This window comes from Dysidea avara, chromosome 8 (assembly GCF_963678975.1).
Source record: "Dysidea avara chromosome 8, odDysAvar1.4, whole genome shotgun sequence".
In the NCBI taxonomy this organism is placed as follows: Eukaryota; Metazoa; Porifera; class Demospongiae; order Dictyoceratida; family Dysideidae; genus Dysidea; species Dysidea avara.
In genome coordinates this window covers 15,076,710-15,103,346 of record NC_089279.1, presented here as the reverse complement: position 1 = coordinate 15,103,346, position 26,637 = coordinate 15,076,710, and the positions used below count along the sequence as shown (strand labels likewise).

Sequence of the window (26,637 nt, the reverse complement as noted above, 5' to 3'; positions counted from 1 at the left end):
TCATAAAAATCGATCGCGTAATTGTGACACAGGTTGGGTTTTGTGTCATAACTCCGTGGTCTTTATCTCGATTCCTTTCAAACCACCAAAAGGCACTCCTACGATGGTTACTCGATCTACATAGCAATTTTCAACTCATTCCATAAAGCAGTTTACCCTGTAGGCGTGACAACAAATCGATCTTGTTTTACGCGAATAATCAGTCATAACTCCTTAACCATTCACCGGATTTGCACCAAATTTGATGCTAGGATTCGCCTTTGTACTCCCCTTCTGTATGCCAAATTTCAAGGCAATCGGAGTACGCGTTTGCGTTTTATAGCAATTTTTGCAAGTGTGCGAAAAGACGAATAAGAAGAAAAAAAAACGAAGAAAAAAAAGCGAAATTTTGGCCACTCGTATCTCGGAAATGGCTTGAGTGATTTCCTTCAAATTTGGAATGTAGACTCCCCTAGCTGGCGGGCAACTCTGCAGCAAATTGGGTTCCAATCGGATGAGGTATCACCGAGATGCAAATGTGTTAAAATGACGTTTTCTTTCTTCCTGTCAATATACTCACGGTGTGGCGCGCCGGCTTCTTGGGCCGCACGACACACTATCGTGTGTCTTGATCTCTAATGTGCAAATACTCTAATAGAACAATCAAATGTATTATAGTGTGCCCACTTAGTAAAAATTATAAATTTTGAAGAGGGAAAATTCAAACAATCAAGCACTTTGACAAGAAAAGTTTGACATGCTTTTAAGAGAGCACGTTGGACTGTCAACAGTTTGTCACCCTTATACATTCTGACACTTAGGACATTTAGTCAGGAATTTTTAAGTCAAGTTTCAATTTGCAAATTTATAGACATTGTACATAAACCCATAGCAATTATTTTTGACAAATTTCACAATAATTATCAAATTCATCAAAATTCCCCTGTCAAACTTTTGCGCTATCTAGTAGTTATGTGGTCTCAACTTTAAAATTAGACCAAAGAAAATCTATTGATAGTTTGTCAACTGACTCCTTTAAGTCCTTAGGTATATAAATCTAATCAAAAACAGCCAAGCTGTAAAAAAAAGGTGCGGCCCCTAAAAAGGCCAAGGTGAAAAAGATGTGAAATCCAAGGTGGCAGCCAAGAAATGGCTGTGATGGTAGGTTAATGGTAAAAATTTTAATAACGACAATTCAGGTGAATTTTGTGCCAAGACTAAGCGGCACCAAATTCACCTGAATTGTCGTTAAAATTTTTACCATTAACCTACCATCACAGCCATTTCTTGGCCGCCACCTTGGATTTCACATCTTTTTCACCTTGGCCTTTTTAGGGGCCGCACCTTTTTTTACAGCTTGGCTGTTTTTTTGATTAGATATCACTTCTTTTTGTATTTGTATACCCCAAAGCTGGCCATAGGCTGGCTTTAGGGTTTTTTAACCTGTCATTTTTTTCTTTACTACAGGAAGAAGAAAAGATGAAGAAGGGTGATTTCTTTGTAGCTGACCTCTCTGCAAGGTGATCCTTCTAGCTGATCCCTCTACCGGATGACTTGTTTGTAGCTGAACTCTCTACAGGGTGATTTGTTTGTAGCTGAACTCTCTACAAGGTAACTTCTTCTAGCTGATCTTTCTACAGGGTGATTTGTTTGTAGCTAAATTCTCTACAGGGCGATTTGTTTGCAGCTGAACTCTCTACATGGTAGCTTCTTTGTAGCTGAACTCTCTACAATGTAACTTCTTCTAGCTGAACTCTCTACGGGTGGCTTGTTTCTAGCTGATCTCTCTACAGGGTGACTTGTTTCTAGCTGAACTCTCTACAGGGTGATTTGTTTGTAGCTGAATTCTCTACAAGGTAACTTCTTCTAGCTGAACTCTCTACAGGATGACTTGTTTGTAGCTGAACTCTCTACAGGATGACTTGTTTGTAGCTGAACTCTCTACAGGGTGATTTGTTTGTAGCTGAACTCTCTACAAGGTAACTTCTTCTAGCTGAACTCTCTACATGGTGACTTGTTTGTAGCTGAACTCTCTACAATGTAACTTCTTCTAGCTGAACTCTCAACGGGTGGCTTGTTTCTAGCTGATCTCTCTACAGGGTGACTTGTTTGTAGCTGAACTCTCTACAGGGTGATTTGTTTGTAGCTGAACTCTCTACAAGGTAACTTCTTCTAGCTGAACTCTCTACATGGTGACTTGTTTGTAGCTGAACTCTCTACAATGTAACTTCTTCTAGCTGAACTCTCAACGGGTGGCTTGTTTCTAGCTAATCTCTCTACAGGGTGACTTGTTTCTAGCTGAACTCTCTACAGGGTGATTTGTTTGTAGCTGAACTCTCTACAAGGTAACTTCTTCTAGCTGACCTTTCTACAGGGTGATTTGGTTGTAGCTGAATTCTCTACATGGTAGTTTCTTTGTAGCTGAACTCTCTACAATGTAACTTCTTCTAGCTGAATTCTCTACAGGATGACTTGTTTCTAGCTGATCTCTCTACAGGGTGATTTGTTTCTAGCTGACCTCTCTACAGGGTGATTTGTTTGTAGCTGAACTCTCTACAAGGTAACTTCTTCTAGCTGAACTCTCTACAGGATGACTTGTTTCTAGCTGATCTCTCTACAGGGTGACTTGTTTGTAGCTGAACTCTCTACAGGGTGATTTGTTTGTAGCTGAACTCTCTACACGGTAACTTCTTCTAGCTGAACTCTCTACATGGTGACTTGTTTGTAGCTGAACTCTCTACAATGTAACTTCCTCTAGCTGAACTCTCTATGGGTGACTTGTTTCTAGCTGAACTCTCTACAGGGTGATTTGTTTGTAGCTCAACTCTCTACAAGGTACCTTCTTCTAGCTGACCTTTCTACAGGGTGATTTGTTTGTAGCTGAATTCTCTACATGGTAGTTTCTTTGTAGCTGAACTCTCTACAATGTAACTTCTTCTAGCTGAACTCTCTACAGGATGACTTGTTTCTAGCTGATCTCTCTACAGGGTGACTTGTTTGTAGCAGAACTGCCTACAAGGTAACTTCTTCTAGCTGACCTTTCTACAGGGTGATTTGTTTGTAGCTGAATTCTCTACAGGCAATTTGTTTACAGCTGAACTCTCTACATGGTAGCTTCTTTGTAGCTGAACTCTCTACAATGTAACTTCTTCTAGCTGAACTCTCGACGGGTGGCTTGTTTCTAGCTGAACTCTCTACAGAGTGATTTGTTTGTAGCTGAACTCTCTACAAGGTAACTTCTTCTAGCTGACCTTTCTACAGGGTAATTTGTTTGTAGCTGAATTCTCTACAGGGCGATTTGTTTGCAGCTGAACTCTCTATATGGTAGTTTCTTTGTAGCTGAACTCTCTACAGGGTGATTTGTTTGTAGCTGAACTCTCTACAAGGTAACTTCTTCTAGCTGATCTTTCTACAGGGTGATTTGTTTGTAGCTGAACTCTCTACAGGGTGATTTATTTGCAGCTGAACTCTCTACATGGCAGTTTCTTTGTAGCTGAACTCTCTACAACGTAACTTCTTCTAGCTGAACTCTCTACAGGATGACTTGTTTCTAGCTGATCTCTCTACAGGGTTACTTGTTTGTAGCTGAACTTTCTACAGGGTGATTTGTTTGTAGCTGAATTCTCTACAGGGCGATTTGTTTGCAGCTGAACTCTCTAAATGGTAGTTTCTTTGTAGCTGAACTCTCTACAATGTAACTTCTTCTAGCTGAACTCCCTACAGGATGACTTGTTTCTAGCTGATCTCTCTACAGGGTGACTTGTTTGTAGCTGAACTCTTTACAGGGTGATTTGTTTGTAGCTGAACTCTCTACAAGGTAACGTCTTCTAGCTGATCTTTTTACAGGGTGATTTGTTTGTAGCTGAATTCTCTACAGGGTGATTTATTTGCAGCTGAACTCTCTACATGGCAGTTTCTTTGTTGCTGAACTCTCTACAACGTAACTTCTTCTAGCTGAACTCTCTACAGGATGACTTGTTTCTAGCTGATCTCTCTACAGGGTGACTTGTTTGTAGCTGAACTTTCTACAGGGTGATTTGTTTGTAGCTGAACTCTCTACAAGGTAACTTCTTCTAGCTGATCTTTCTACAGGGTGATTTGTTTGTAGTTGAATTCTCTACAGGTGATTTGTTTGCAGCTGAACTCTTTTACATGGTGGTTTCTTTGTAGCTGAACTCTCTACAAAGTGACTTCTTCTAGCTGATCTATCTACAGGATGACTTGTTTCTAACTGAACTCTCTACAGTGTGATCTGTTAATAGCGGAACTTTCTACTGGGTGATTTGTTTGCAGCTAAACTCTTTGCATGATTGTTTCTTTGTAACTGAACTCTCTACAAGGTGACTTCTTCTAGCTGATCTCTCTACAGGATGACTTGTTTCTAACTGAACTCTCTACAGTGTGATCTGTTCATAGCGGAACTTTTTACTGGGTGATTTGTTTGTAGTTAAACTCTTTGCATGATTGTTTCTTTGTAACTGAACTCTCTACAAGGTAACTTCTTCTAGCTGATCTCTCTACAGGGCAATTTGTTTGTAGCTGAATTCTCTACAGGTAGCGATTTCCAACCAACCAATTTTCCACACATATTTTTGCTACTTAAATTACACACCTTCATTAAATGTTTCACAAGCTGCCGTTCCAGTTAATGGTAGTCAGTGCTTCGTACTTCGTAATGCACTTTACTGGATTAAAATCCATGTGGTATTTATTGAAATATGTCAAATCAAAGTTTGAGAAATAAATATCCCCATAGGAATCCCATACAAATAATTGCAGACGTAATTCTAATTGGAAGAATACGGCACCGGTGATAGCCAAAGTTTCCGAGTGTTTCCGCGTGAATCTGTGGCAGATGAGGACGAAGAAAGTGTTCCTGGGAAAACCGTATATGCTGATTTCGATTATGCCGTGTGTTTTTTGATTGGAGGACAATTGACGTTGGATTACGACGAAAATATGGCCCTTTTAAAGGTAAATCGCCATCTAACACTGTTCAGAATTCAGCATTACAATCACCCTGGACTTCAAGGCATCCCTCTGCATCGATGCAAGTATAGTTTGAAGGTGAGCAGTTTGTTGTCTTGCGCGGAATTGCAAAATAAGGTTCAAGGTTGAGCATAATCTTTTCAAAAGTGGATACTGGCATGTGATACCAGCCTTACATGGCTCCACACTTACCTGATGTTATATTCCGGTGTATTTACTACTGTTTTGATCCATTTTATGGCAGCTTCAGTAATTGTAATTTTGGTCAGAAACTATTTATAATTTCTCTTTGTAGTATATAGTGATGTCATTGTGTTATATAATAATTATCATCCTTAGTGCTTACAATGTGACAAATAAAGCTGAACAGTGTCCAAACAAATCTATTTTAATAATAATATTTCTCTTACCTGATTGTCATGTTTCTGAAGTATTTGTTAATTGTGATTTCTGATGCCATTACTTACCATGTTATATAATGTTACTGATTTTTCTAGTTAGTTACCTTGAAAATGCATTGGGTACCTGTGTATACTTAGTGTTACACATTACACAGTTTTATTTGTGAATCACTTGCTTTATTCATGTATTATTCTCTGAGTGGTCAGTCTACAAAGAAGTGGTCACTCTTGAGAGGTTTTACCTAGCTCATATGCTGTTCTCCATAAAATAGTTATGTGGTGAAAATTTCATGTCATTATTAGTTTCCTATCTAGATTTATGAAACTTTGAATATTGTGTTTGGTGCCATGTGATGTATGTAAAAAGCATTGAAAATACTGTACACAAAAATCATCACACTGTCAAATTCTTTTGCTTATATCTTTTGATAGGAACCACCAATTGAGGTGGGGTTTGTACTAAAATGACCCTGAAAAATAACACAATATTTGTCATACCAATGAATGCATGGAATGTTAATTATTTAATTTAGTTGGAAATCTCTACAGGGTGATTTATTTGAGCTGAACTCTCTACATGATGGCTTATTTGTAGCTGAACTCTCTATTAGGTACCTTCTTCTAGCTGATCTGACTACAGGGTGACTTGTTTGTAGCTGAATTCCCTACAGAATAACTTACAATGTAATATAACTGAGTAAATTATAAATGCAGCTGAATGCTTTATTAGGGTGACTGTTCTATTAGAGTATCTCGATCTCGCATTTGCTGCACCTAGTTACCTTTCGAATCATAACTCAGTGATTTGTAATCCGATTCTTCTGTACTACTGCAAGGACTTTCTATGATGATTATTCCAGCTACATACTGATTTTCAGTCCGTTGCTCTAAGCGGTTTGCCTGGTAGATACGAAAACTAATAGTTTTTTTATTGATAAAAATCGATCGCGTAATTTTGACACAGGTTGGATTTCGTGTCATATCTCCATGGTCTTTATCCCGATTCCTTTCAAACCACAAAAAGGCACTCCTACGATGGTTGCTCCATCTACTTATCAATTTTCAACTGATTCCTCCAAGGCGTTTACCCTGTAGGCGTGACAGACCTTCGACCTTATTTTACGCAAATAATCGGTCATAACTCCGTGAATGTTCATCGGATTCCTACCAAAGTTGGTACGGAGATCCGCCTTAATGAGCCCTTTAAGTGTGCCAAATTTCAGCCACATCCGAGCACGCATTCGTGTTTTATGGCGAATTTTGCGAAGTGTGCGAAATGAAGAAGATGAAGAAGAAGAAGAAAAAAACGAAGAAATTAAAACGAAATTTTGTTCACTCGTATCTCGGAAATGGCTGGAGCGATTTTCTTCAAATTTGGTATGTACACTACCCTAACTGGGCGGCACGTCTCCAGCAAATTTGGTTCCAATCGGATAAGGGATCACAGAACTACATAGGTGTGAAAATTGCGTTTTCTTTCTTCCTGTTAATATACTCACGGTGTGGCGCGCCGGCTTCTTGGGCCGCACGACACACTATCGTGTGTCTTGATTACATGTCTATTATTCCCTACTGGATAACTTGTTCGCAGCTGATCTTTCTACTAAGGGACTTGAAATGTAGCTAAACTCTCTACAGGTTGATTTGTTTGTAGCTGATCTCTCTACAGGGTGATTTGTTTGTAGCTGATCTCTTTACAGGGTGATTGTTTGTAGCTGATCTCTCTACAGTTGAGTGATTTGTTTGTAACTGAAATCTCTACAGGTTGATTTGTTTGTAGCTGAAGTCTCTACACGGTGTTTCGTTTGTAGCTGATCTCTCTACAGGGTAATTTGTTTGTAGCTGAACTCACTGCAAGGTGATTTGTTTGTAGCTGATCTCTCTACAGGGTGATGTGTTTGTAACTGAACTCTCTACAGGTTGATTTGTTTGTAGCTGATCTCTCTACAGGGTGATTGTTTGTAGCTGATCTCTCTACAGGGTGATTTGGTTGTAGCTGATCTCTCTACAGTGGGTGATTTGTTTGTAACTGAAATCTCTACAGGTTGATTTGTTTGTAACTGAAGTCTCTATACGGTGTTTTGTTTGTAGCTGATCTCTCTACAGGGTAATTTGTTTGTAGCTGGACTCACTGCAAGGTGATTTGTTTGTAGCTGATCTCTCTACAGGGTGGTGTGTTTGTAGCCTAACTCTCTCCAGAGGGTGAATTGTTTGTAGCTGAACTCTCTACAGGGTGATTTGGTTGTAGCTGAACTCTCTACAGGGTGATTTGTTTGTAGCTGATCTCTCTAGAGGGTGATTTGTTTGTAGCTGATCTCTCTACAGGGTGATTTGGTTGTAGCTGATCTCTCTATACAGGGTGATTTGGTTGTAGCTGATCTCTCTACAGTCGGTGATTTGTTTGTAACTGAAATCTCTACAGGTTGATTTGTTTGTAGCTGAAGTCTCTACACGGTGTTTTGTTTGTAGCTGATCTCTCTACAGGGTAATTTGTTTGTAGCTGAACCCACTGCAAGGTGATTTGTTTGTAGCTGATCTCTTTACAGGGTGATTTATTTGTAGCTGAACTCTCTACAGGGTGATTGGTTTGTAGCTGAACTCTCTACAGGATTGTTTCTTTGTCACTGAACTCTCTACAAGGTGACTTGCTTCTAGCTGATCTCTGTAGACGGTGACTTCTTCTAGCTGATCTCTCTACAGGGTGACTTGTATAGCTGAACTCTCTACAGGGTGATCTGTTCATAGCTGAACTCTCTACAGGTTGATTTGTTTGTAGTTGAAATCTCTTGTTTCAAACTGATTTCACTGTAGGGTAACTTGTTTGTAGCTGAACTCTCTACAGAGTGATTTTTTTTGTTGCTGAACTCTATATAGGGTGATTTGTATGTACCTGAACTTTCTACAGGGTGATTTGTTTATAGCTGAACACTCTGCAGGGTGATTTGTTTGTAGTTGATCTCTCTACAGGGTTTCTTTGCAGCTGAGATCTCTACAGGGCAACTTCTTCTAACTGAGCTCTCTCTTGTTTCTAGCTGTACTCTCTACAGAGTAACTTGTTTGTATAGCTGAACTCTTTACATGTGGTTTTTTGGTTGCTGAACTCTCTACACTGTGACCTGTTTGTAGCAAAATTCTCTACTGAGTGACTTGTATGTAGCTGAAGTCTCTACATAGTGACTTACTTGTAGCTGAACATTGTATAAACTATAAAGTGACTTGTCTGTAGCTGAAATCTCTACAGGGTTACTTGTTTGCAGCTGGTCTCTATAGGTTAACTTGTTTGTATAGATGAACTCTCTACAGGGTAGTTTCTTTGTAGCTGAACTCTCTCCACAGTGACTTGTTTGTAGCTGAACTCTCTTCAGTGTGACTTGTCATGTTCTGATTCTTCTGAATCACTACAGCGATATATCTGTAGCTGAACTCTCTATAGGGTGACTTGCTTCTTGCTGAACTGTCTATAAGATTAACTGTTTGCAGCTGAACTCCCTACAGAATAACTTGCCATGTAATAGAATTCTATAATGGAGTAAATAAATTAGCTGAATGCTCTATTAGGGTGACTGTTCTATTAGAGTATCTCGATCTCGCATATGTTACAGGTAGTTGGCTTTGGAATCATAACTCAGTGGTTTGTAATCCGATTCTTCTGTACTACTGCAAGAACTTTCTATGATGATTATTCCAGCTATACACCGATTTTCAGCTATTTGCTCTAAGCGGTTTGCCTAGTAGGCGTAAAAACTAATACTTTTTTTATTCATAAAAATAAAAATCGATCGCGTAATTGTGACACAGGTTGGGTTTTGTGTCATATCTCCATGGTCTTTATCTCGATTCCTTTTAAACCACCAAAAGGCACTCCTACGATAGTTACTCCATCTACATAGCAATTTTCAGCTCATTCCTTCAAGCGGTTCACCCTGTGGGCGTGACAGACCTTCGACCTTATTTTACACAAATAATCGGTCATAACTTGGTGAATGTTCATCGGATTCCTACCAAACTTGGCACTGAGATTCGCCTTAATGAGCCCTTTAAGTGTGCCAAATTTCAGTCCGATTGGAGCACAAATTCGTGTTTTATGGCGGATTTTGCAAAGTGTGCAAAAAGAAGTAGAAGAAGAAAAAAACGAAGAAAAAAACCCAAACTTTGGCCGATCGTATCTCGGAAATGGCTGAAGTGATTTTCTTCAAATTTGGAATGTGGACTCCCCTACCTAGCCGGCACTTCTGTAGCAACATTGGTTTCAATCGGATAAGGAATTACGGAGCTACAAAGGTGTGAAAATCGCGTTTACTTTCTTCCTGTAAATATACTCACAGTGTGGAGCGCCGGCTTCTTGGGCCGCACGACACACTACCGTGTGTCTTGATATGTAGGGCATTTGCAGAGTCCACTTTCACTGACCTATAGCTATCTGCATGTGCAGTGTCTATGTACAAAACTTTTTTAGTCCTTGGCCTAAGAAATACTAAGACCACATCCATATCAGCTGAGCAACAATAACCAAAATAATAGCCAAAAGTCACACATAACCTAACAGTATCAAGTAATTTTGTTTAATGTAATTCCATCTCACTAAAGTATAACAAGATGATAACAGCTTTGTATTGTATAATTCAGCAGAAAAGTACTGAATATGCATCCACTTGTATAATACTGTCAATCATTGAGAATAGATCAGATTTGACCACTGGTGACTTTTATGACAGAAAACTTTACTTCCATGAGTCAGTAATTGGCTTGTTAAAACCTGATACCAAAATGATAACCTTTTTGAAAGAACTAACTAAGTTTCTACAGTATTTAAAGTCAACAGATGATTTAATTCCAATAATGTGGTCTTGTATATTGGCCATGAAATTCTATGCTTTTTGTTCTTTAGAGTAGGTGATTGCTCTATTAGAGAATCTCAATCTCTCAACTTCTAAAATTACTTAAGCATGCCTCAATTCGTTTACCCTATCACTGGTTCCAACATACTTCCCACATCCTTTAGCATTCCTTTTGTAGTAAAAAGATACCTTTTTGCAAATACAGTCACGTATTATTCTATTTTAATCAACTATAGAAATATTGGCAAAATCTCATATTGGTACAACAGTAACTGACTAGAGTGCACCATTCCTTGCTAGGCCTTCTTCTTCTAGGAAAAGACTTAAAGGGGGTTTTATGAGAGTAGATAGCTAAAGGAACAATGGTCCATGTGCACACACAGCATTTAGAGGGGTGAGGCTTGCTTTCCCAGGAATTTTTGTAGTTCACATTTTCTTATATTGTATATATTTGGTGCATTCTCAAATATAATACCTGAGAATGACCAGATGAGATCACCATTTCTGATGTGTTTTCAGGTACATTTCTCAGCTACTGTACCTTTTCTTTTGTTTAAATTTAAGGGAAGCGGGGTTGTCAAGGGAAAAGTCCCCCCCTTAAATGAAGCACTGCTTACTACACTTTTTTGAACAAATAGTACTTATTACTGTGTAGTCATGCCTGCCCACTTAACAGCACAAGAGAACCAATTGTTCCAATTTCTCTCCTCATTTCTTGGCTTTCATTTAATCTCCAAAATTGGATCATTGAATGGACCATGTGACACTAGACAGATTCAGTTGTAATGATCTGCGTATTAACATGAAATACACCCATTGGAAATTTAAAGTGTTAGTGAAAAGCCACCTTGCTTTAGGTGAATGGTATGTTTTCAGCATAAACACAGAAATTTCAGAGTATCCATTTTGCGCATAAATTTATGTGGCAATAACCTTACCTATCAAGTTCAATGGACTAGTGCTGAAATGAATAGCAATTTTTACTATTCGAATAGTTAATTGTGAAAAAATGATCGAATATTTGATTATTCTGCTTATACGTCTACTGAATAAGTACTGAAACCTTTTGTCAGGGAGCAAAGTAAAGCCTAAGAGCTTGTTCTATCTTTTCTAAAATGGAATTTTTACAGCATAGATACATCACTTCCTTCACAATCTTAAGTTCCAAGACTGGCTTTTCCATCTGACTGCAGTGTACAAGGTGCTAACGATTATTCAAAAAGTGTATCAATGAATTGAATGGTGTCATGCTGACTGAATAGTCAAATAACTGAATAATTGTTTCAGCAATGCAATTTAAGGATCAATGTTAAGTACACGGTGATGCATTTGCACAGATTTTGTAGCTTTTGTATGTACCTATTGACAACTTCAGAGATGCAGCATTGGTTGGTTATTCATCATGCATACATGTGTTAGCTAATTTGCATTTTTTAAATTTCAAACAAAGCTATGATTTATGTACGTTTGCTTATCAGACTTTTGTGATGATTTAATTTTTTCACAGACTGCCGTAAAGGTTTATGACATGCTGATAAAGCTGAGAGACTTGGGGCACCCAAAGTATCTAAACAAAAAGATTAGAATTTCATGTTCAGATACACTGGAGCTTACAGAACAAGTGGTCTGTAGAAATGTTGTAAAAGCATAACTGTAGTAGTGTTTTTAATAGGTAAAGGACACTGAAAATGAGTTGAAGGAATGGAGAGCTAAAATCAAAGCATTATATAAATGCTATGATAAACTGTTGTTTTTTAGTGTGTCAAAGGTTCTGTCACTTCACGATATTTTAGAATCACAAAACTTTAGTGCTATTGCAATGATAAAAGAAATTAGTTTCCTGTTTGAAAATGACATTACTACAGTGCTAAAGCTTAAAAAAGCTATAGAGGTAATGTCTGTACTGTACATAATTTACATTTGTATATAAATTGCAATGTGTGATGCATATCTATACATGGTACATTACGAAAACTATATGTACATAATGACATAGATGTCCCCACTGAAAATTGTAACTGTTTTGCACAATGTCCTCTTACAACATTTTCTTGCATTCTTCTACTGCATTCTGGACATATACGTACATGCATACATAAAAAAGTACCAATTACTGTCTAGTTTCTTTTACAGAAATGTAAAAATTCTTATCTTGGTTCTAAGAATAAGGATGAAATACCAGTTGAATATGTGGGGAAATTTCTGCAACAACTTTGTAGTAACATGTCCTTGGCTGAACACTTCCTATGCAGTAGATCTCAACCGATGTCATTTGATAAAGGAAAGTCATTGTTGTCTGTAAGTAGCAATGTATGCTTGACTATGCTTATGTACATAATGCTCTGTTGACAGTTTCAAGAAATCGTTCATTTTGCTCCAAATTATGACAATGGACAGTTACTTCGTCTACTGATTGAAATCTACAATGGAGTACCAGAATCCTATGAAGTGTTCCATTGTAGTGAAGACTCTACTGAAGAAGATTTGAAACTATTCCTACACAGAGCATCTACATTTAGGTACTATTCCATTTTGCCATAATTTGTTGCAGTCTTTGTGTTTGAAATCACCATATTACAACTATTGCTAGTAAAAGAACTGTAAAGACTAAAATGCCATTTACTTGTTTATCTAGCCTGATTTACACATTGCTTTTAAACTTACAGCTTGCCTCACTCATGCTGAGCAGATTAATTGTGGAAATGTTTCACATATCATTCATATATGTAAAGCTGTATAATATGGCAGAATACAATTTAAAACCTAAGCAATTTGATTAGGCTTGTGCCAATTATGCCGGCATTATTTCAAGTATAATAGGCTAGCAAATGTATCAAGCATTATGCCAGCAAAATTAGATGATTTTCAAGATTTTACATTAAAATGTGCAATGTTCATGCTAAAAATACAGTGAAGCATGAACACACTACACCTTAGTACTGCATTTCATATCAAAACATATGTGTAATGTTATCATTTTTATTGATTCTTGGCTGATTATTCACACTTTGCAGAAATAAGATCGAGATAATCTAATATAGCAGTCACTTACTCTAATACAGCAGTCACTTACCCTAATACAGCAGTCAGGAAAGGCTGATATACTCTAACAAAACAGCCAATCTAGAACACAATCTTGATTTTAAGAGCATAATTTTGAGCATAATTGGCTGGATTTTTGAGTATTGCTCAAAGCATAACTTTATCATTTGAGTTGCCACTATGTAATTAGCCTCATATCAAGATACACGATAGTGTGTCGTGCGGTCCAAGAAGCCGGCACGCCACACAGTGGGTATATTGACAGGAAGAACGAAAACATCATTTTCACACTTTTGTATCTCGGTGATCCCTTATCCGATTGGAACCAAATTTACCACAGAGTTGTCTGCTAGCTAGGGGAGTCTACATACCAAATTTGAAGGAAATCGCTCCAGCCATTTCCAAGATACGAGCTTCCAAAGTTTCGATTTTTTTCTTCATTTTTTTTTCTTCTTTGTGTTTTTGCACACTTGCAAAAATTGCTATAAATGCAAATGCGTACTCCGATCGCCTTGCAATTTTTTTTGGCACACAGAAAGGGAGTCCAAAGGTGAATTCTAGCATCAAATTTGGTGGAAATCCGATGAATGGTTCAGGAGTTATGACTGATTATTCGCGTAAAACAAGATCGATTTGTTGTCACGCCTACAGGGTAAACCACTTCATGGAATGAGTTGAAAATTGCTATGTAGATGGGGTAACCATCGTAGAAGTGCCTTTTGGTGGTTTGAAAGGAATCGAGATAAAGACCATGGAGATATGACACAAAACCCAACCTGTGTCACAATTATGCAATCGATTTTTATGAATAAAAAAGTATTAGTTTTCACGCCTACTAGGCAAATCGCTTAGAGCAATGAGCTGAAAATCGGTGTATGGCTGGATTAATCTTCATAGAAAGTCCTTGCAGTAGTACAGAAGAATCGGATTACAAACCACTGAGTTATGATTCGAAAGCCAACTCCATGTAGCAAATGCAAGATCGAGATAATCTAATAGAACAGTCACCCTAATAGAGCATTTGGCTGATCTATTTACTCCATTATAGAATTCTATTACATTACAAGTTATTCTGTAGGGAGTTCAGCTGCAAACAGTTAATCTTATAGACAGTTCAGCGACAAGCAAGTCACTTTATAGAGAGTTTAGCTACAAATATATTGCTGTAGTGATTCAGAACATTACAAGTCACACTGAAGGGAGTTCAGTTATAAACAAGTCATGCACCCTGTAGAGAGTTCAGCTACAAACAATGTACTCTGTAGAAGTTCTGCTACAAACAAGTCTTCATGCAGAGAGTTTAACAACCAAAATCCACCATGTAAAGACTTCAGCTAGACTAACAAGTTACTCTGTAGAGAGATCAGCTAGAAATATGAGAGAGCTCAGCTATAAAACATCACCTTGTAGAGAGTTCAGCTACAAACAAATCACACTGTAGAGAGATCAGATAGAAGAAGCCACCTTGTAGAGGGTTGAGCTGTGAAGTGATCACCCTTGAGAGAGTTCAGCTAGAAAAAAAAACCACCCTATAGAGAGTTCAGCTACAAAGAAACCATCCTTTAGAGAGATCAGCTAGAAACAAGTCACCTGTAGCAACATCAGCTACAAAGAAACCATCTTGTAGAGAGTTCAGCTACAAACAAATCACCCTGCAGAGAGTTTGGCTACAGAAAATCACCCTGTAGAGTATTCAGCTACAAACAAATCACCTTGTACAGTGTACAACTAGACACAAGTCACCCAGTAGAGAGATCAGCTACAAGAAGTTACATTGTAGAGAGATCAGCTAGACGAAATCACCTTGCAGAGAGTTCAGCTACAAAGAAACCATCCTGTAGAGTGTTCAGCTGCAAACAAATCACCCTGTTTCAGCTACAACCACATCACCCTGCATAGAGTTTAGCTACAAAGAAACCATCATGTAAAGAGTTCAGCTGCAAACAAATCATCCTGTAGAGAATTCGGCTACAAACAAATCGCCCTGTAGAGAGATCAGCTAGAAGAAGTCACCTTGTAGAGTTCAGCTACAAAAAACCATCCTGTAGAGGGTTCAGCTGCAAACAAATCACCTTGTAGAGAGTTCAGCTAAACAAGTCACCCTGTAGAGATCAACTACAAAGAAATCATCCTGTAGAAAGTTCAGCTACAAACAAGTTACCCTATAGAGAGATCAGCTAAAAACAAATCATCTTGTAGAGAGTTTAGCTACAAACAAATCACCCTGTAGAGAGTTCAGCTATGAAAAGATCACTGTGTAGATAGTTCAGCTATAAGAAGTCACCTTGCAGAGAGTTCAGCTACAAAGAAACCACCATGTAGAGAGTTCAGCTGCAAACAAACCAACCTGTAGAGAATTCAGCTACAAATAAATCGCCCTGTGGAAAGATCAGCTAGAAGAAGTTACCTTGTAGAGAGTTCAGCTACAAAGAAACCATCATGTAGAGAGTTCAGCTACAAACAAGTCACCCTGTAGAAAGATCAGCTAGAAGAAGTTACCTTGTAGAGAATTCAGTCACAAAGAAGCCATCAAGTTGAAAGTTCAGCTACAAACAAGTCACCCTGTAGAGAGATCAGCTAGAAGAAGTTATCTTGTAGAGAGTTCAGCTACAAAGAAACCATCATGTAGAGAATTCAGCTACAAACAAATCACCCTGTAGAGAGATCAGCTACAAACAAGTCACCCTGTAGAGATATCAGCTAGATACAAGTTACCTTATAGGGATCAGCTACAAACAAATCACCCTGTAGAAATATATGTTGGGAAAAAAATCACCATGTAGAGAGTTCAGCTAGAAACAATTCACTCTGAAAAGAGTTCAATGAGAGTTTCAGCTGACGAAAAACTGTACACAACATTTCTTCCTTTGTTCCAATATTCCTGCAGAAAGAAAAAAAAAACAAGTTAGAAGGAAGCACCAAAGCCAGTTAATGGCCGGCTTTGTGGCTTGCAATACAAAAAGAAGTGATATCTAAACCAAAACAGCCAAGCTGTAAAAAAACAGTGCGGCCCCCCAAAAGGCCAGGATGAAAAAAGATGTGAAATCCAAGGTGGCAGCCAAGAAATGGCTGTGATGGTAGGTTAATGGTAAAAATTTTAATTATGACAATTCAGGTGAATTTGTTGCCGAATCCTAGTGGAGAAGGAAACGCAAATTCACCTGTATTGTCATAATAAAATTTTTTGCCATTAACGTACCATCACAGCCATTTCTTGGCCGCCACCTTGGATTTCACATCTTTTTTCATCCTGGCCTTTTTGGGGGGCGCACTCTTTTTTTACAGCTTGGCTGTTTTGGTTTAGATTACATATATATATGAACTGATTACTACTAGCAACACTAGATCTATCTCTCTTGGCATTTGGGAAAGTAGATTTATTTTGGGATCCTCACATTATGTCATTACATGTTAGTTAAAATTCCTTAGCTTTTTAAAAGACCATTTTGTACAATTTGAGTAAAAAGTATGGAACTACAGTAGATAGATAGTGTGCATCGTGAAGATTATTTTCTGTAATTTACTGCATAATTGAGACAGAATTCTATGTCAAAATACAGAGGTGAATTGATAATCTAACCACCTCAATATTCCTACATAATTGATGTGCACCACTGAGCATCATATTAGAGAAGTGTTTGACTATAGTTACAGTATATACATATGTTTACTCTTAGCTAAATGCTTTGCTGGTTATTATAGTTGGCTGTTTGCCAAAAAGATGTACTGATACAAAATTTTCAGTTGCATCTTAAGAGCTGATACTAATCATATATTGTGAAGTGTAAATAAAATTATAGTGCAGGTGTACCGATATGGTGGTTTTAGCTAATTATGATATTATAGTATATAAGGAACCAAATTAACATTACTTTAAGTGTAAAGCTCAACTACTGTTGTTCCTTGGTTAAATGCCACACTGTTAATAGTAGCTACACTTGAGTAGTGCCACAATCAATTTTGAAAATTAGGGCTTAAACACTTTCTATAACATAAATACAGAGAACGTATTGTCATTCTCCACAATCACAACAACAAGAGGATACAATATGAAATTATTCAAGCCACATACAAATTGATTATCAAGATCATCCTTCTTTTCAATTAGAGTGATTAATGATTGGAATTCTTTACCCCAATCAGTGATTGACTCCAACTCCCCTAATCAATTTAAGAATCTGCTGGACAGACACTCTAGTAATATAATGTATGATTTTTAATGGGTATAACTACTTTTTTTTTGTGTGTATGATTTGGATGTACAGGCTATGCCTCTATCCAAAATTTAAAATTACAAATTACAATTACAACATTGTTTTTGAGCATTAAATTGGGTGGTTGAGATTGAATAGTCGCTGCATCAAGTTGTAGTCATGAATGTATTGTAGTTACATGAGTGTAGTATACCTTCAGAATTTCAGCAAATTCAATGCGAGTATGAGAATTATTGCTGAGAAACTACCATATGTTAGACCCTTTTTGCATTATGCATCTTGTATAAAATGACTGCATTGTTGCTTTTCTTGTTGCAAAACAAGATACTAACATATATGTGTCTCTTTTGAAGGTATCGGACTTTTACTGTTTTGAAAGTTAACTTGCTTCCTTACAAACTACAGGAGGTACGTATGCACAGTTTATATATGTGTTACTAACTAATTTACATTAGTAGCAAAGCCAACTTACATAGTATTGTGTATATGACCAACCAAACCAGTGACTGGTAAACAATCTATACTAGTACAGATTTACGTAAGCTTACTATAGTTTCTACTTTAGTATGTAGTTTAGCAAAATGACAAGATACATTTAGAAGTACAAGTTTGACAATACCATAATTTACTTTTATAATTGTTTTCAGTGTTTGTAATTTGAAAAATATGTTTTCATAAAGAATATATCATGTGATGAGCATACTGCTTTCCTGTGATACGTACTTCCCATATACGGTAAACTCTGAGCATCTCCTTTGAATGCGTACACTAAAAAGGAATCAAGGCACACGGTAGTGTGTCGTGCGGCCCAAGAAGCTGGCGTGTAACACCCGTGGGTATATTGACAGGAAGAAAGAAAACGCAATTTTCGCACCTCCGTAGCTCTGTGCTTCCTTGATGAAACAAGACGATTTTTGCTGTGGGCATGCCCTCCAACTGCAGCACTCCACATTCCAAATTTGAACGAAATCGCTTTGCGCGTTCCCGAGATATGCGACTTCACAAATTGGCTCAGTTTCTTCGTTTTTTTTTTTCTTCTTATTTTTCTTTTTCTTGTCGCACACTTACAAAAACTGCTATAAAACGCGAACGCCACATCCGATTGCCTTGAAATTTGGCACACAGGAGGGGGATATAAAGGCGCATCTTGGTACCAACTTTGGCTGGAATACGATAAACAGGTAAAGGGTTATGAGCGATTATTCACAAAAAATAACACCAATATGTTGTCACGCCTACAGGGTAAACCGCGTATGGGAAGAAGCTGAAAATCGGTGGGTGAATAGGTTAACTATTGAACCTTAAACCTTTTGTGTTTTGAAATAAATCGAGCTAAAAAACAGGAAGATACAACGAAAAAACCAACAGTGTATAACAATTATGCAATCGAGATTAGCTAATAAAAAACGACTGCTTGCCACGCCTACCAGATAAACCACTTGGGGTAATGCTTTGAAAATCGTTGTACAGATGGAGTAATCATCTTAGAAAGGCTCATCAATGGTGTAGAAGAATCAAACTTAAAGCCACGGAGTTATAACACGAAATCCAACTTGGTGCAGCACGTGCGAGATTGAGATACTCTAATAGAGCAGTCATCCTAATAGAGCAGTCACCCTGAAGAGAATTCAAGTGATCAGCTAGAAACAAGAAACCTGTATAGAGATCAGCTACACACAAGTCACTCTGTAGAGAGATCAGCTAGAAGAAGTTACCTTGTATGGAGTTCATGCAACTATGGAAAGAGATAGTTCAGCTAGAAGAAATTACCTTGTAGAGTTCAGCTACAAAGAAACCGCCATGTAGAGAGTTCAGCTACAAACAAGTCGCCCTGTGGAGAGATCAATAGGAGAAGTTACCTTGCAGAGAGTTCAGCTACAAAGAAACCATCATGCAGAGAGTTCAGCTACAAACAAATCTCCCTGTAGAGAGATTAGCTAGAAGAAGTTACCTTGTAGAGAGTTCAGCTACAAAGAAACCATCATGTAGAGAGTTCAGCTACAAACAAATCTCCCTGTAGAGAGATCAGCTAGAAGAAGTTACCTTGTAGAGAGTTCAGCTTCAAACAAATCACACTGTAGAAAGATCAGCTAGAAGAGGTCACCTTGTAGAGAGTTCAGTTACAAGGAAACCACCATGTAGAGAGCTCAGCTACAAACTAGTGACCTTGTAGAGACATCAGTTAGAAGAAGTTACCTTGTAGAGAGTTCAGCTACAAAGAAACCATTCTTTAAAGAGCTCAGCTGCAAACAAATTACCTGTACAGAATTCAGCTACAAACAAATCACCCTGTAGAAAGATCAGCTAGAAAAAGTTACCTTGTAGAGAGTTCAGTTACAAAGAACCACCATGTAGAGAATTCAGCTACAAACTAGTGACCCTGTAAAGACATCAGCTAGAAGAAGTTACCTTGTAGAGAGTTCAGCTACAAAGAAACCATTATTTAAAGAGCTCAGCTGCAAACAAATCACCTATACAGAATTCAGCTACAAACAAATCACCATGTAGAGAGATCAGCTAGAAGAAGTTATCTTGTAGATAGTCCAGCTACAAACAAATCACCCTGTAGAGAGATCAGCTAGAAGAAGTTAACTTGTAGAGAGTTCAGCTACAAAGAAACCATCATTTAGAGAGTTCAGCTTCAAACAAATCACCTGTAGAGAGTTCAGCTACAAACAAATCTCCCTGTAGAGAGATCAGCTAGAAGAAGTTACCTTGTAGAGAGTTCAGCTACAAACAAATCACCCTGTAGAAAGATCAGCTAGAAGATGTCACCTTGTAGAAAGTTCAGTTACAAAGAAACCACCATGTAGAGAGTTCAGCTACAAACTAGTGACCTTGTAGAGACATCAGCTAGAAAGGTTACCTTGTAGAGATTTCAGCTACAAAGAAACCATTCTGTAAAGAGCTCAGCTGCAAACAAATCACCTGTACAGAATTCAGCTACAAACAAATCACCCTGTAGAGAGGTCAACTAGAAGAAATTACCTTGTAGATAGTTCAGCTACAAAAAACTACCATGTAGAGAGTTCAGCTGCAAAGAAATCACCCTGTAGAAAATTCAGCCACAAACAAATTGCCCTGTAGAAAGATCAGTTAGAAGAAGTTACCTTTTAGAGAGTTCAGCTACAAAGAAACTACTCTGTAAAGAGCTCAGCTGCAAACAAATCACCTGTACAGAATTCAGCTACAAACAAACCACCCTGTAGAGAAATCAGCTAGAAGAAGTTACCTTGTAGATCTTTCAGCTACAAACAAATCACTCTGTAGAGAGATCAGCTAGAAGAAGTTACCTTGCAGAGAGTTCAGCTACAAAGAAACCATTTTGTAAAGAGCTCAGCTGCAAACAAATCACCTGTACAGAATTCAGCTATGAACAAATCACCCTGTAGAGAGATCAGCTAGAAGAAGTTACCTTGTAGATCATTCAGCTACAAACAAATCTCCCTGTAGAGAGATCAGCTAGAAGAAGTCACCTTGTAGATCTTTCAGCTACAAACAAATCACTCTGTAGAGAGATCAGCTAGAAGAAGTTACCTTGCAGAGAGTTCAGCTACAAAGAAACCATTTTGTAAAGAGCTCAGCTGCAAACAAATCACCTGTACAGAATTCAGCTATGAACAAATCACCCTGTAGAGAGATCAGCTAGAAGAAGTTACCTTGTAGATCTTTCAGCTACAAACAAATCACCCTGTAGAAAGATCAGCTAGAAGAAGTCACCTTGTAGGGAGTTCATGCAACTATGGAAAGAGATAGTTCAGCTAGAAGAAATCACCTTGTAGAGTTCAGCTACAAAGAAACCACAGAGTTCAGCTACAAACAAATCGCCCTGTAGAGAGATCAGTAGAGGAAGTTACCTTGCAGAGAGTTCAGCTACAAAGAAACCATCATGTAAAGAGTTCAGCTGCAAACAAATCACCTGTAGAGAGTTCATCTACAAGCAAATCTCCCTGTAGAGAGATCAGCTAGAAGAAGTTTCCTTGTAGAGAGTTCAGCTTCAAACAAATCACACTGTAGAAAGATCAGCTAGAAGAAGTCACCTTGTAGAGAGTTCAGTTACAAAGAAACCACCATATAGAGAGCTCAGCTACAAACTAGTGACCTTGTAGAGACATCAGCTAGAAGAAGTTACCTTGTAGAGATTTCAGCTACAAAGAAACCATTCTTTAAAGAGCTCAGCTGCAAACAAATCACCTATACAGAATTCAGCTACAAACAAATCACCCTGTAGAAAGATCAGCTAGAAGAAGTTACCTTGTAGAGAGTTCAGTTACAAAGAAACCACCATGTAGAGAATTCGGCTACAAGCTAGTGACCCTGTAAAGACATCGGCTAGAAGAAGTTACCTTGTAGAGAGTTCAGCTACAAAGAAACCATTCTTTAAAGAGCTCAGCTGCAAACAAATCACCTATACAGAATTCAGCTACAAACAAATCACCCTGTAGAGAAATCAGCTAGAAGAAGTTACCTTGTAGAGAGTTCAGTTACAAAGAAACCACCATGTAGAGAATTCAGCTACAAACTAGTGACCCTGTAAAGACATCAGCTAGAAGAAGTTACCTTGTAGAGAGTTCAGCTACAAAGAAACCATTCTTTAAAGAGCTCAGCTGCAAACAAATCACCTATACAGAATTCAGCTACAAACAAATCACCCTGTAGAGAGATCAGCTAGAAGAAGTTACCTTGTAGATCGTTCAGCTACATACAATTCACCCTGTAGAGGGAGCATCTAGAAGAAGTCACCTTGTAGAGTGTTCAGTTACAAAGAAACCACCATGAAGATTTCTGTAATCAATATAATATTATGTATTATATATATAATTTGTACATTTACTGATAAAATATTTAAAGTACATCTACTTCATCTTTTCTTCTTCCTGTGGTAAAGAAAAAAAAGCATAAGTTAAAAATGTCCCAAAGTTGGCCATAGGCCGGCTTTGGGGTATACAAATACAAAAAGAAATGAAATCTAATCCAAAACAGCCAAGCTGTAAAAAAAGTGTGCGGCCAAGCAGCACAAAAATTCACCTGAATTGTCGTTATTAAAATTTTTACCATTAACCTACATCACAGTCATTTCTTGGCCGCCACCTTGGATTTCACATCTTTTTTCACCATAGCCTTTCTGAGGGCCGCACACTTTTTTTACAGCCTGGCTGTTTTGGATTAGATGGTATTTATCCGTTCAGAACTCTTGGCACTTATTTCTTATGATCTACTCATAACCAGCTAAAAAAGCCTGATTGCTCCTACTGTTGACATCCTTTTGACAAGTCACAAGTCTTTGTTTTTTTTTTTGTTTTTTTTTAATGTTATTTAGACAGGGAGACAGCATCAGCAAAAGCTGTTTTTCAGCTGTGCCTGTTGCAGTAAGCATTGCTCTACAAACTAAGCATTTGTAACCACTGTGTTAAGTTAGTACTCCCTGGCCTTCACTTAGGACCTGGTGTTTATTTGAGCATGCGTGTACTATTGAAAATTATGGTATATGTATAAGTGATAGTTATTATTATTTATTATTAACACTTTCAGTGACCAGCACTGAAGGTCTGATACCACTACTGCAAGGAATTTTGTTGATATAAGCCCAAGATCCACAGACTGGAGGGCTAAATGTGTGTATATCAGCAAACCTGACACAGTTGTGGTATAAGTGATATATATCACTCCAAGCACACTCACCTGATGGGTGAAGGAACTAACAAGCAATCGCCATATTCTTTTATACGTCAGTATGTGATGATCAATAGTCTTTAATAGGATGACTGTACTACATGTATTAGAGTATCTTGATTGCATACTTACTACACGTAGTTGAATTTTGTATTATTACTGATGGTTTTACTCCGATTCTTCTATACTACTGCAAAGACTTTCTATACGATTATTCCATCTACATACTGGTTTCAGCTCACTCGGTTTGGCTGGTAGGTATCAAAACTAATATTTTTTATTCATGAAAATCAATCACATAATTGTGACACAGGCTGGATTTTGTGTTATATCTCCATGGTCTTTATCTCAATTCCTTTCAAACCACTAAAGGCACTCCTACAATGGTTACTCCATATACATAGCAATTTTCAACTTATTTCTTCAAGGGGTTTATCCTGTGGGCGTGACAGAAATTTGATCTTATTGATGCAAATAATTGGTCATAACTCTATGATTGTTCATTGGATTCTGGTACTGAGATTTGCTTTAATGAACCCATTAAGTGTGCTACATTTCAGCCTGGTTGGAGTACACATTTGTGTTTTAATAAAGTTTAAGTTATTAAACACAATTAATGTTGTGGAGCGTAGGCTGTGCAAGTACCCAAAATATTAGCATGCAACGGTGCGCTCTGTTAAGAACAATGCATGCACAACACCGTGAGCAGAACACGTTGGCAGTAATTCATACCTGTTGTAAGAAATCTTACCAGTTACAGTGGCTTGAAATCTTCAAGATGAATACTCGTAGTTCTCGCTGGCTGTGGAAGGGGAGGATCGTCATCCTTAAGAAGTTCAACTGCTGGATTAAGCAAGTAGGAACTTTGTCACGCCGGGGGAATGGCCGCCTCAAGGAACGAGTGTTCCAGATAGGACGAAAATGCGACAAGATGTGACATTACAATACTAGTAGCCGCCGTCAGGGACGTTTCTAGAAGTCGTTTACCTTGGCCCATGCACGGTATCACTATCACCTGGGACAGCTCCAAAGGCACTAGACTCAACATCAACATCAGTAACTACAGCTCCACCTCATACCATAGCCAGTTCATCGGACGCCACCTAATCCACAAAAATGCAGGGAGGTCGCACAGTGGGCATCAATCAGAATCTTCGGGAACACCCCAACTATTGCAAAACGGTCTCAGACGAGATGCTACATCAGGTAAGCAACAGTAATGGTGTACTAGTATAAGCTTACACACTGTTCCCACACACCCCGTATATATATGCATGTAATGAGTAGGGATGTACCGATACATATCGCATCAGTGGCCAATATGGAGATTTTTTCCCAATATTGGTTGGTCTCAATATAGCCACTATAAAACTGATATGTTATACTGAAATAGTCTTTACCATAGTAAAGCCACATTAAACCCTCTGTTATACAGCAAACAAGGCTGGGAAAACATTAGTTTTTTCTATATTCTGAAAAGAAGTGCTACACTGTGAGAAGCCATATAAATATGCATATAGCAAACGTTCATTGTTACAATGCTTACCAACCACACAACAAATGATCATAGTGGATAGCTATAAAAAGCAACCATAGGATGAACAAACTAGAAACACAGCTTGAAACAATCAGCTACTTTTACAACCCATTAAAAATTGTGGAGTAATGTGGACTCATCTTGGCGGTAGCATGCATTAAAATATTTTGTGAGGGCCTCACTGTCTGGGTTGTTAATTGAGGCCACACCACCACAGGCAACCAAGCATTGTCAGTGATTGCTAGCACTTGGAACTGCTTACTAAGTGTATCTTATGGCAAATTAAAGTTCCCCAGTTTCCTCTAATCTAAATGTATAGCTACACTTTATTATATTGGGTCGGTATCAATGTTCTGACTCAGTATATCAATTTATATCAGATCGATCCAAAAAAATTCTCTTATCGGTGAACCTCTAGTAATGTCTGAAATAATAAGAGTTGCTTTGTACTGGTGAGCTTAGTAGTGAGCTCATGCATAGATATAGCGTAGCCACCAGTCACTGATGTTAATTGCGCATTCGAAGTCAAAAATTCTATTGTGTGCAATTAAATTTAAAATAAATAAATAATGCAACCACAAGTGTGTATTAAATGCATTAATAAACTTCTGTATTCTACAGCATACTATATTGGTTTCTTCATTGCTGCTTAGTGGTTTGTAGTCAGCATCAGCAGGGCTTGGATAGTTAACTAGAGAATACAATGAAGTATCAGCAAACTAGCTACACACATGCATATATAGCAAGTCACTGGCCTTAGAAAGTGACTGCATTAATGGTGGTATGGAGGTAACTTGGTACCTAAAAAAAAAAATAAATAAATAAAAATAAATCAAATAAAATAAATCAATTTTTTTTTAGAAAAAGCACAAACACATGGTAATCATAAATTGTATGCTGAAAAGCAGGTACATGTTAGAACTTTGCATAGCAGTTTCACAGCGTTGTGTCAGCTTCTTACACAACATAGCTACCCTTGAGTTTTATAATAGTCCCAAAGAAAAGTCCATTTTTTTGTCATTAAAGGCAACTCCAACCTATACAACTTCAACAGGAATCATTTCAAAACACAGTGCTTGCTCTAATGTGTACATGATACAGTGTTTTTGTTACATATCTGTAGTTCTATGGTTAGGATGTGTTCCACAATTTTGCCAGGCACTTGGCATCGGGCACACCATTGTGTTGTTAGTTGCATGTTAGTTTGCTTGTATGTTATGTCTTCCTAAAGTTTATGTTGTAACATTTGCTTGATATGTATGTCATCACCGTTACTTGTTTGTATACCAACGTATGTCACTGCCACTGCTTGTTTCGTATGTCACCGCTGCTCAGTTTGCGCATCATCATCATCATCATCTGCTGTATGTTGCAAGCATAGCTTATCTTGCATATTACTAGATATTTCCACCATCAAAATTTCTGCACATCGCATGTTCTAAATAAATAAATAATAAACCTTGATGCTTGGGGGGTAGATCACAATATATGTGACCGGATCTGCAAAAACCCGGCACAATTGCACAAGCCTAAATTTGTAAAATACTGGATATCATTGAATACAATGGGTACTTTGTATAAAGCACTGAATACAATGGGTAAAATACTTGTGTATTATTGAAAAAATTCCATAAATTTTTTGAATGCCTCTTTCTTAGTGAAGGAAGGGAGTAACAATAAAACCCTGTATATCATCCTATTCGCCTTCTAAAGAGGAGTTGGAAAATCTTTGTTTCGTTGCAGTAGACCTAAGGATATGGAAATTATGAGCATTTGTTTACGTCATGTCGAAGCAATCGTACGTGATTGATTTTTCTTCATGAATTCCGCTTTATGCAGTGAAGATGGGTGAGTAAAGGACAAACCTACCCAGTAATTGATTCTTCTATTCATGGCGAACACGATAGTGAAAATTGTAGCTCCGTACCTCGATTCATTGGTATGTTACAACTGTTTTTGTAGGC

The 26,637-nt window shown here is 37.9% G+C and overlaps 1 protein-coding gene across 1 annotated transcript in view; it reads left to right on the top strand.

Annotated features, from left to right (window-relative positions):
- LOC136264790 (uncharacterized) overlaps positions 1 to 26,637 on the top strand; it is a 168,539-nt gene that overhangs the window by 87,557 nt on the left and 54,345 nt on the right. The window contains exons 14-18 of the mRNA XM_066059559.1: positions 11,715 to 11,831; positions 11,880 to 12,098; positions 12,341 to 12,505; positions 12,560 to 12,726; positions 17,817 to 17,871. Of these exons, the coding sequence (XP_065915631.1) occupies positions 11,715 to 11,831; positions 11,880 to 12,098; positions 12,341 to 12,505; positions 12,560 to 12,726; positions 17,817 to 17,871 (723 nt within the window). The remainder of the gene's footprint in view (positions 1 to 11,714; positions 11,832 to 11,879; positions 12,099 to 12,340; positions 12,506 to 12,559; positions 12,727 to 17,816; positions 17,872 to 26,637) is intronic.